Consider the following 12,140-nt stretch of genomic DNA (forward strand, 5'->3'; position numbering starts at 1 on the left):
CCCCATAGTTCTCCTTTAATGCATGAAGGCAGATCCGTTATCAACAAGACAACCAATCATGAACCAGGAGGAGAGAAACGGAGACCATGCCACCTCACCCATTCAAGTGACAGGCCTCCTCACAGAACTCCCCTGTTGCTGTAAAATACCCAGTGGGACATTTTCAGTCAAATAAGCGAAAGAATTGGTCGCAATTAAACTTCCCTTACAGACAGCAAAGTAACTGCGACAGGTGTGGAGTACCGTGTGCCTGCATTCCTGGCTAGCCAACTATTCTAGTTTTCACAGTTTTAAGGGTTTGTGCACACCAGCAGAAGCGCTCAACCGCAACCGTGTTGGTGTGAACTGTCCCCACACGTTACAAGTCAAACGGTCAGCAGAGCTTGAATGCATATGGTGTGAACGGCCCCAAGACAGAGTTATTGCTGAAGACGTAACAGATTTTCATTCTAAACAGGCTCATAGTAAAGAATTGGTCAGGGTCAGGTTTTATTCTGTCACAGTGCTGCTTTAGAAAAGCTGTGACTTGAAGAATGTATGACTTTGACCTTGTAATAAATTTGTCTCACAAATTGTTCCACTGCTCCTGTTTAGCACATCTTTGCCATGCGACAGAGATGATAAATGTCCCCCTAGTGCTTAAGAGTACTGATGAAGGGAACAGATGACCTCATATCCAGCAGGGTTTGGGTTACTTTAACCTCCCTGGCGGTATGATTTTTTTTTCTTCCTTTTTTGGTTCTATTATTTTACGTTTAAATCTCCCGCAGGTTCCGCCCCCTGCGACGCGTACGCTAGCAAGGGCCGGAAGACGGATGCCGGCATCGGCCAGGGGACACAGCGTGGCTCGAGGAAGAAGGTTAGAGACGCGCTGTGTATTCCCGAGTGTGGCTCGGGGTTACCGCTTATGGTACAGAAAATTAACCCCCGAGCCACACTTGGGAATACCGCTAAGGAGGTTAAAAAATGATTATTTTTTTTATTACTCTTTAATTATTTTTTTCTGATGGTATCCAAACCACTAGCCCTGCCCCCCAACCCCCTGACCAATCAGGGGCCTCCATCAGCTAGCCGCCTGCTGTCGAAACACCCGTGTATGTGCCCCCGCAACTAGCTGTGGGCGTCTATAGACAGACACCGTGCCGCCAGCCATGCCCCCACCCTTGCAATCAGTTTGACTGACGGCAGAAGGAGCCTGTGGCTCCTCTGCCCTCAGTACCCTCCCCCCAGGACTAGGAAGTTATTGGAACCCCGAGTATTTCCCCGATGGCGACAGAGGATACAAGCCGCTACAGGTAAGTGTGGGGGAACAGGGGTTTTTAGAAAAGTAATGGGTGTTTTTTGCCTCAATGCAGAGAAAGCAAGCCTTTAGTACAACTTAAGCTTGAACACTGTCACTTTACAGGGTGCACAAGACAGTCGTTCCATGTAGGCCAAAACAGCAGCCATCAGCTGGCATTTTTTAGTAACTACAACAAAAGGAAAGAGCAGCTGGGGAGCGTCATGAAGGTGAGTACCTCTGGATGACACACACACACACACACACACACACACACACACACACACACACTGCATTTTATCCAATAAAAGGTCTTTTAGCACGCACAAGTTTGTGTACATGGAACATATTTCAACAACAGTAGAATCATGGGGGAAGGTTACATTCGCCAGTGGTGGTTACCTCTTCAATAGCCTTTTGTCTTCTGTCTTCCGTTTCCTTATCCAGCCTAAATGATATTGGGACAGGGTCACAAAATTGGCACACGACTGTAGGGATCAAGTCAGAAACAAGCTCAAATGAACAGGCTCACGAGAGAAACCCATTTCGTCAAGCTGCAAAAACAATTTAATTCCATAGTGGCCTTAACAATACTGCATTCATTGAGGTCTTGGTAACTAAATTCTAAAATAGTAAGGAGACCCTGAATTTCAAAAGCAGCACTAAACCACTGCAAGGTTAGGATAAAATAGAATATATAAACAAAATATAAATGCTAGCATATCCAGTTGTTGGTAGGAAACTCTGCTGGAGAAAAAAAACCAAACAACTTTGCCGAGGGGCACTTTAGTGCCAGGATGGTGGGCCTTCAATGAGCAGGCATGGGAGTTGCATCATCACAGACTGCCCTAAAGATTTGCCTCATACCAACAGCCCCATACACTGTACATAACCCATGTTTAGGATTTAACTACCGTGTTTCCCCGAAAATAAGACAACTGTCTTATATATTTTTTTCTCAAAAAAGCACAATAGGTCTTATTTTCTGGGTAGGTCTTATACCTCCTCAAGTTCCCCCTGATGTCATCACCGGCCACAACTAGGTCTTATTTTCGGGGTAGGTTTTATTTTCGGGGAAACAGGGTATGTAGCAAGTTTACTCAAAACAAGCAGTTTTATATTAAACTGAATGTAAACCATAACACTGAAATTCTCATATTTGCTCCCTTTTGGTCTGTTAAATATACCATTGCAAGCATTTTGTTTTATTTGTTCAAAAAAATACCTGTCGATACTGTCAGAAATGTACAGAGCTTCTATCTTTCATATTCAAAGCTTAATTGAACAAACTTAAGGCGCCATTCACACCAGGGCGGAAGTGTTTCTGTGCGATTTTTGAAAGAGCTTTCTTAATCATATTTCAGTAATGAAACACAATCGAAAACAGCCAGAAAAGTGCCGATTAGCGCCTTTCCATTGAAATCTATATGGAAAAACACGCTGATAAGTGCGAAAAAAAAAAAAAAGAAGCTCAGGGAGCATTTTGGGCGGCAGGTGGTTCGCATTGTGCAGAGCCACGCGATTGCATGAATGGTTCCCATAGGAATGTATGGGATTGTTCATGTCAGTGGTTCAGCGCGACTGAACCACCCTGGTGTGAACAGGGTCTAAATGAGAAGCCGGCTGGTTGCTATGGGCAACTGCTCCAGATTCTGTCTGCTCCAATTTTGATAAATCCACCCCATAGATGTTCCAGGTCAGTGACTCACCACTTGGTGAACAATGGAAAGACAACATCCCTAAGGCCTGCATCTACAAAAACAAGCCAACATCAGCAGCTCCCATATTTCCATTCTGACATTTGCCCTTTAACCTCGGTCTGATTAGGTCAGTATTTTTGAATGTCAAAGCGGTACATTGTTTTGCATGGAAATTTGTTGTTTTATATTGAGGCCTGGAATTCTTAGAAATAACTCACTTAAATCTGTCCAAAGCAAGAGTCTAGTAGACATCCCGGGCATGATAAAGTTTGAAACACGAAATCATAAATTATAATATAATTATAAAAAATATAACACATTTAATTAAAGAATTTAATCAAACCAAAAACACTGAAATTTATCCAAACAAGGATGCAATATTACTAGTCACTGTAATAATAGACACTGCATATTGGTTTAGTAAACATCCCAGGTATGGAGAAAAAAAAAAAAATAGCAGAATCGCTGTCGTCACTTTCAGTGTCTGATGACGAATTTCCCCACGTATCACTATCAATTCTGCAAGTGATTCTAAATCCCTATCTCTAAACCCGCTTTTTGGATGCCATGGACGTTCAAGTTTCTAAGCAGAAAGAACGGTAAAAGTGCAGGCAGGGCACAGGACAAAGCTCTAGGGACAAAACTGAGGTGAAATGGTTTGCTACAGTAATGTAATCATAACGGATTGCAATGTATTGTGTGTATGTCATGTTTTCACTTTTTAATTTCCCGCCGGTCCCCCCCAACCCCCCGCCCGATCCCGTCTTCCGGAAGACGGATCCCAGCATCAGCCAGGGGACACAGCGGAAGACACCAGGGTCTCATAGGGGCAAGGTAAGTGACACTAAGTGTAATCCCGAGTGTAGCTCGGGGTTACCGCTTTTGGTACTGAAAATTAACCCCGAGCCACACTCTGGATCACCGTCAGGGAGGTTAAACATAAGCGTTTGTAGAAATTAGGGTTCCATTTAAAATTCATCAGAACTTTATCAAAGATGTTTGTGCCCTGAAACATAACTGCTTTGAAAAATATAAATGACCACAATGCAGTTACATTTTATGAATAAGCCAACCACAGGTACAACTGTTTAGGTTTTATTATCAAACACAAGTCATTATAGAAACAAACAACTTACTTGGTATGGCTCAAATATAAAGCCTGGCGATGTATATCTTCAGGATCAATCTCAACAGGATATATAGCAGCAAGCTGATCAATTGACCATCTAAACTGATGTGGAGTCTGAAAAGATAAATATTTTGTTTTCTTCGTGTGAGCTATGACAGGGCTCACAATTTCAGGCCCTGAGCTACGTCACAAGTTGCCCCACCTAACCCCTACCCTGCTCTGGCCTGAACTCCGCCAGGTCATTGGTGTGAGGCAGAGTGCAGAAGTACAGAGGTCAGTAATGTAACACACAGTACAGAGGTCAGTAATTAAAACGCACAGAGGTCAGCGGTGTAAGGCAGAAAGAACAGGGACTAAACGTGCCCATACATTGTATGATCGTACGATAATCGCGGGAAATCCCACGATAATCGCGAAGTGTATGGAAGGCGTGCGACCATTTCTACTGTACAGTCACACAGCTTCCGTCGAACAAGCAGGCTGGAAAACTCGCCGAGAATCGTACGATTCTCGGCCGGTTAGTGGCCTGCTTGTTCGACAACTGCCGAACGAGCCGGTGTGCGCACGCGCACACTGCCCGTTTAGCATTGCGGTCATCGGAAGCCCACCCCTCAGGGGGGCGGGCTTGCGACGATCACAAGTACGATCTGCCTGTCCAAGATGGGCAGATCGTAAGTTTTTTTAAATTACTTTACAACCCTCGCAAGACAGAGTCTTGCGAGGGTTGTAAAGTGTATGGCCACCTTAAAAGATGCCCATACACCTTACAATCATCTAGAGATTTTTGTCAAAAATATGGCAGTTGATAGGGAGTGTACAACCTCAACTTGGATATACATGTTGCCACGGTTGGCTGCGCACCCTTTTCTACGACAGTATGCTAATTATTATTAGGGATCTGGCATGTTGGGAAGTGTCGGATCCTATTATCTGTCAGCTTCCAATGCCATCCTCTGTTATGTAAGGCCTCCCATCAGGAAGTGGCCCAGGTGTAAGCCGAGTTGGATCGCAAAGTATTAGACCAGGTGGTTCATTTCGTCATAATACAAGTACAATGAAAGATTTTCATTGCACAAAAGCCACAAGTAAAGGAGGCTATACACCTGCCGATTATCGTACGATAATCGGCAGGTGTATGGAAGGTGTGCGAACCTTTCTACTTTACCGTCGCGCGTCTTTTGCCTTACGAGCACGTTTGAAAACCAGCCGAAAATCGGAAGATTTTCGGAGGGTTTGTGGTGTGCTCGTAAGGCAAATGCCGCACGTGCCGGTGTGCGCAAACGCACACTGCCCGCTCAGCATTGCAGTCATCAGAAGCCCTCCCCTCAGCGGGGCGGGCTTGTGATGATCGCAAGTACGATCTGCCTGTCCAAGATGGGCAGATCTTACGTTTTTTAATTACCTTACAACCATCGCAAGACGAAAGTCGTGCGATGGTTGTAAAGTGTATTTAATCAGGACAATTTTCTCATAGGCAGAAAGATCTAAACTGTGAAGCACATACAATGACCCAGCGCAAAACTACCACCTCCTAACCTCTGAGTTTAACATTAAGACATTTAAGTTAGCATTAGGAACTTACAGCTGAAGACTTTGCTGGTTTGAACATTGATGGACTGGAAACAAAAGGCTCATTTAAGCTGCAATAGTCATTTGGACTCTCGAAAGGGTTAAGAACTGTTGTACGTCCTGGAGTTTCTGGTGTCATCTGAGCACGAACATCACCCATTTCAGAAAGGAGACAAATGATGCCTGTACACAATTAAAAAAGGAGAAAAAGTTTATTAAAAAAACAGATTACAAAATAACATATTAACTAATCTTCACATGCAATTTTTAGCTAAAAAAAATGACTATACTATAAAGAATAAAATAAATAAAAAAAAAAAAAACCTATGTACTAGAGGAGCACTGAAATAAAAATGTTAAACCGAAAAATGTAAAAAAAAAAAAAAAAATGCAGGCCGAACCAAAACTAATTTTTTTTCTAACCTTTTAAAATATTTCATTTATTTAAATTTTTATTTTTTAACTTTACTGCTAGGGGCTCCAGGGAAATATTGGGGGCCTAAACCCCTGATATTTCCCTTTTACAATAGGAAAAGAGATTGAGGACAGAGAGCCCTGCAGCCCCTTGAACAGGAATCCTCCATACTGAGCATTCATAACTTGTGGATACAGGGGTGAGGAATTCGTATCGCTCGACGCCCGGGGACATGTAGTTCCAGGCGCCGGGCAAGTGGCTTTTGCACTGTTTTAGTAGCAGGGCTGGCTTTCTTTGAGCGCCGAGAGCGGGGACGGAGCGTTGAATGAGATGGGGACGGAGCACAGGGCGTGACGGAGCGAGGGCCGTGGAGCAGTGACGAAGACGGACGGTGGAGCTGTGACAGGCTCTGTCACGTCCCCCAGCCTCTGTCCCCGGCGGCCGCTGCTCGTTCCTGTCGCAGGAGTTCTAGCAACAGTGCTGTGTTAGAACTCCCGTGTTGGAGGTGACAGGGTCAATAAAGAGTACCTGTCACCTCCAAATGCTATCACACAGGGGATTATTATTCCTTGTGTGATAGCAATACAATAAAAAGTTGTTTTTTAAATAGTTAAAAAGAAACAAGAAAAAAAGTAAAAAATATTAACTAAAAATGTAACTAAATAAAAATGTAAAAAATAAAAAAGGCGATTAAAAGGAGAACTATGAGGCGCGTGCTTTTCACTCGCCTCATAGTTCTAGCCAACCTGTGACAATGAGACTGTCACAGGTCGGCTCAGTAGATCGGGAGGTGAGCGAACACATACCGGGTTCGCTCACCTCTCGATCCTGTCACGGCTCTCTGCCGTGACAGGGGGAGGGGCTGGATTCCCCTCTCCGATCTGCCAGCGCTGACTGGCGGAACGGACGGGGGAGGGGGCGGGTACAGCTGGCTCTGCCTCTAGATAGGCAGAGCCAGCTGTCACTCACGCAGCTGGGCGGATCCCGTCATCTAAGTCGGGATCCGCTCCAGGTGCGGCGTCTCAGTATACCGCGAGCTGTAGCTCGCGGTATACTGAGCTTAGGGTGACGGGAGGACGCTAGTTTGTGTCCTCCCGTTACCCTAAGGAGAACTATGGGGAAAAACACTGACCCCATAGTTCTCCTTTAAGTAAAAATAATAAAACAAATTGAACATTTTTTACAAAGTAAATAAAAACAGAAAAAAATTAAACCAGCCCCACTGCCCCCATCTGCACGCGAATAAACGCGCAGTGTTTTCAACTGCAATCGTGTGCAACCGCACGGGCAGGGCGGTATTGCAGCAGGAAAACGCGCAATCTGCCTGGCATGACTGGGGTGCCATTAGAAAATAATGGCACTGCCAGCACGATCGGCAGTGGTGTGCGATCCGTGACTGCCCGGTCATCGTGCACGAAACCGAGCGGATGGCTGGGTGGTCACGGAATCGCACACCACCGCCGATCGTGCTGTCAGTGCCATTATTTTCTAATGGCACCCCAGTCATCCGCAGGCAGATTGCACGTTTTCCTACTGCAATACCGCCGCGGGCGAAAACGGTTGAAAACACTGCGCGGTGCACGTCGTGAAAATAGGTACATCTACCTTTTTTTCAGCGATTGCCACGCAGATGTAACCCCATGAATGCGGATGCAACCGCACATGATCGCACGTCCCGGGAATCCCCAAGTCTGCACCAACCCTAAAGGGTACATTCACTTTCCCAAGTAATTTGGGAAAATGGAATTACCCGCACAAATCTCCCTCCCACTATACTTACCTTTCAGCAAACGGTCCTTCCCGTCCACCAGTACGGGTGTACTATCTGTACCTGTTCCATGTTGTCTGAATTTCGCTCGCAAATTGCAAGCACTCGTTGGTCAACGCAGTCACCTGACGGCACTGACCAATGAGAAGCTCTTCTTAGCACTGCTAAATACGGTTTCGGTTAAAATTATTTTTTTTTGTATCAGGACAAGTAGATTGTCATGAGGGACAAGTAGATTCGGCCCCCGCTTTAGTCCTTGGACAAGTAGTTTTTTCAAAAATGTCCACACCCCTGGGATATAGTTTGAGTTACTATGTCCACAATCATGAATAAATAGGACGTGATGTAGATCACTTCCTATTCATTCATAACCGATACATAGTAACTCATACTATATCCAGTTATTTACAAACATTCAGCGATCACTGATCTGACTGTTTGTATACCGCTCTCTATCCTGGATCGACTGTCACAGGAGGGTGAGCTGGTGGTGCAGGGAGAAGAGCTCAGTCTATTTTGACAGCCGACTCCTCTCCCTCATGCCAGCTCAGGCTCCCGTCTCCGCTCACACACTGCTCTCCATCCTGATCGGTCAGAGGAGGCTGAGGGGGGTGGTGTGGAAGGAGAGCCTGGCCTCCTGTGACACGCCGGGTGTTCACAGCGCTTTTCTCCCCCACACCGCTCGGCCTCCTCTAACAGTTTCTCTCCTCCCTGCTGAACGCTGTGTCAGGGGGAGACGAGAAACTATGGATGCAATGCTATTTTGGACGAAAGATGGCACGTTTGACATTCTGCCATTTTTGGACGATAAGTTTCGCCGGCCGAAATTTCGGTGCATCCCTAATATGTGCAAAACTGTCTAACTCCATGTAGGCTACAAACTCCAATTTATATATGCTTTACTTTTAGCTTCAACAACTGCAATCAGCTGTCTTCTGCATATGAACAAAGCACTGGTGGAGCAAAGGAATTCAAATTATACACTTTTAGAAATGTAAGAAAAAAATTAAACCTATTGCTCTGGCTTCCTATCAAAAGTAAAGCTGTAGTGGGAGAAATAAACCTACTGCAATATTAGTGATCTGGCTATAGGTGGCCTCTGGACCAACCCCCCTCCCTTCTTATGCCTTTTCCATTAATTTCAGTCTTGGTGACAATAGTAACCAGAACACCCAAAGGGGATTAATCCCCCCCAACAGGGATACAGGCAGCAATAAAAACCTGGCAGGTGTTCTAACCCTTGCCTTTTCAATTCATATCTAAATAAGGTTTTGTCTTTAGATTCATTGTAACTATCAAAATCCTTGCTGTAGTTGCTGGAAAAAAGCAGAGACACAACACATGGTATCCTTTGCCGTCTGTGCCCACCACCCACTGGGGGGATTCAGAAGGTAGAAAAGAATGTGGGGGGGGCGGGGAGGAATATCAAACAGGGACAACAGTCTTAAGCTGGCCATAAACTGGTGGAATTGCATCACTGACTCTCCAGTCCTGATGACTCAACAGAAATGTGCGTAGAGCATGGCCCTCTCGGGAGCCCCACCCATCAATTTTTCAACCAATGTGTGCCTAAGGAGCGGATCTGAAAAACGGCAGCCGAGCAGGACTGCAGTCAGTCAATCAACTAAAGTCACCGGCCACTGTTGGAATACAGTAACCCGGCAAGGGGGGGGTTGTGGCATTAGCATATTCGGGGAATCAAGAGTTTTTTCTGGTTCAGCTTGTTGGGCTCAAAATTTGAAAAACAACAAAGAAAAAACCCTGCAGTATACGGCCAGCTCTAAGAAACCTGTGGGTTGAACAAAGAAAATATTACAGATTCCTCCATCAACACTTACAAGCGTTGATCGACGAATCTCCTGCTGTCGTCATTGTATTCTGGCGGCAGCCACCATCCGCTGTTATAATACTCAAACAGAGCTGGCAGCTGATTGGCTGCCGCCTCTGTGCCTTTGAAGATTTTCCAACTGCTTCCTTTGATCAGCTGATTGAGGGATGCCGGCCAAAAGAATGCCAACAGCAGCACACACTGTGCGAATTTCAGGTGGTGCGGTGACCACTCAGCCTGTACAGAGCAATGAAAGGCTGACCACAGACACAGCTGTCAGCCTGTGTTTAGATGTAAATCGCCATTGGAGTAATTACCTGAGTTTAGAGACAGACAATCACCCCTAGATGTAAGCAGTTTGTGTCCGCAGGTAATCTCATTATTGCATAGTATTTATATAGCGCCAACAGTTTGCCCAGCGCTTTACAATGTAAGGAAGACATTACAATTACAATACAATTCAAGACAAGTTGGTAAGGAGGGCCCTGCCCCTGAGGGCTTACAATCTGAAAGAGGAGGGGGAAATGATACATGAGGAGGTAGCTGTGTGGGGATGAATTGTTTGAGAATGTGATGGTTCAGTGGTTAGGTTGAGGTGGGATAGGCTTCCCTGAAGAGAAGAGCCTTCAGGGAATGCCTAAAGACAGTCAAGGTGGGAGATAGACGGACAGGTTGGGGTAAAGAGTTCCAGAGGATGGGAGAGACTCTAGAGAAGTCCTGGAGGCGAGTATGGGAGGAGTTGACTAGGGAGCTGGAAAGCATCATGTGCAATTACATCTGAACACAGAATACATCTGCAGTCAGTCATTACGTTGTACAGACTGAGTGGCCACAGCACCACCTATGAATGTGCAGCCAGATATTAAAGGAGAACTATGAGGTCGGCTGAGTAGATCGGGAGGTGAGCGAACACATACCGGCTTCGCTCGCCTCTCGATCCTGTCACGGCTCTCTGCCGTGACAGGGGAGGGGCTGGATTCCCCTCTCCCCGCTCCGATCTGCCAGCGCTGACTGGCGGAACGGACGGGGGAGGGGGCGGGTACAGCTGGCTCTGCCTCTAGATAGGCAGAGCCAGCTGTCACTCATGCAGCTGGGCGGATCCCGTCATCTACGTCGGGATCCGCTCCGGCTGCCGCGTCTCAGTATACCACGAGCTGTAGCTCTGAGCTTAGGGTAACGGGAGGACGCTAGTTTGTGTCCTCTCGTTACCCTAAGGAGAACTATGGGGAAAAACACTGACCCCATACTTCTCCTTTAAAGCCTCGTATGAATGTGCTGCTGGCTACTATATTCAGACAGAGAGCGACCCCAACTACCTGAATAGCCGAATAGTGACTGCAGCTGACTGGATGCAGTCACTGTCCAGCCAACAATTTTTCAATCGATGTTTGTGGAGCCGAGTGGTGCTGACAGGGCCATCCGAAGCACGAAACGCAGCCATGAATAGCTAGTTTAAGTGGAAGAAAACTACTGTGAGCTGGGTGGGTTTTTGCCACAATGTTGTAGTAAGCAGAGCTTACTTGCACATTACGGCACACTTACCTTACAAGTATTCTCCAGCGACGTGCAACACATCTACAGTCCCCTGACATCTCTGGCGCTTCCATGTTCCCAGGCATCCTCCTCAGCCATTGGGTGGCCACTGATCATGTAACTCCTAGTCATGCACCCAGGAGTTACATGCTCCAGCCCATGCATGGCATCTTAGAGATGTCCATATAAGCTTAGAGTGACATTAACCTCTTGCCGTCCGCCCGTAGTAAAAAAACGGACGGACGGCACTACATGGGTTTTTTTTGCCTAGATCTACTGCTGGCGAGCAGTAGATCTAGGCAAAAAGTTAAAAAAAAATGATTTAACAGCGATTTAAACTTACCTTGTTATCTCTGCGCGCTCCCACGCGGAGAATCAGGAACTGCTCGTGCGGGCGCAAAGGATCTTGGGGCGGGCGCACGCGCAGTTCGGGTTCTCGGCCGGGAGACGAGCAGAGACGCACGGTAAGTCTATGGACGCGTGTACCCGCATGCACACACCGCTGGATCGGAAGTGCCTGCAAGCAGGGAGGTGTTAGCGCTGGATCGGAGATTTGCCGCAGCGCTGGAGAGAAGGCTGAAAACTACAGGAAAGAAGAAGAGGAAACCAATCAACGTTAGTCCCTGCATCAATTTGCCAATCAGATATCGGCGAAAGGGCGGAGCTACTAAGATACTAACGTCGCCCAATGTCAGGGTGTCCGCCATACAAATTCGAATGGAGCCCCGCCCCCCGTCACCAAGTGAACTACCTACAACTTCCTCTTCACAACAATTTCCGGACAGTGGGCGTGTTCTTTGCAGGGTGATTGTCAACACGGATCGGATTGTCTCCGCCCCTTCTACTCGGCTACCATTGAAGAAACGTTCTGCAGACTCCTCCCTAACGTCTACTATTGGTTTTTACTGTTGGTCGCTTC

General features: G+C 46.4%; 1 protein-coding gene across 1 annotated transcript in view; it reads right to left on the bottom strand.

Moving 5' to 3' along the window:
• Positions 1 to 5,846, bottom strand: part of BORA (bora, aurora kinase A activator) — a 16,892-nt gene extending 11,046 nt beyond the window's left edge. Inside the window, exons 1-3 of the mRNA XM_018568428.1 lie at positions 5,691 to 5,846; positions 4,116 to 4,222; positions 1,682 to 1,727 (exon numbers count right to left, since the gene is read on the bottom strand). Of these exons, the coding sequence (XP_018423930.1) occupies positions 1,682 to 1,727; positions 4,116 to 4,222; positions 5,691 to 5,837 (300 nt within the window). The 5' untranslated portion in view covers positions 5,838 to 5,846. The remainder of the gene's footprint in view (positions 1 to 1,681; positions 1,728 to 4,115; positions 4,223 to 5,690) is intronic.
• Positions 5,847 to 12,140: the final 6,294 nt, after the last annotated feature.

This window comes from Nanorana parkeri, unplaced genomic scaffold (genome assembly GCF_000935625.1).
Source record: "Nanorana parkeri isolate BGI_ZX_2015 unplaced genomic scaffold, ASM93562v1 scaffold1186, whole genome shotgun sequence".
Taxonomy (NCBI): domain Eukaryota; kingdom Metazoa; phylum Chordata; class Amphibia; order Anura; family Dicroglossidae; genus Nanorana; species Nanorana parkeri.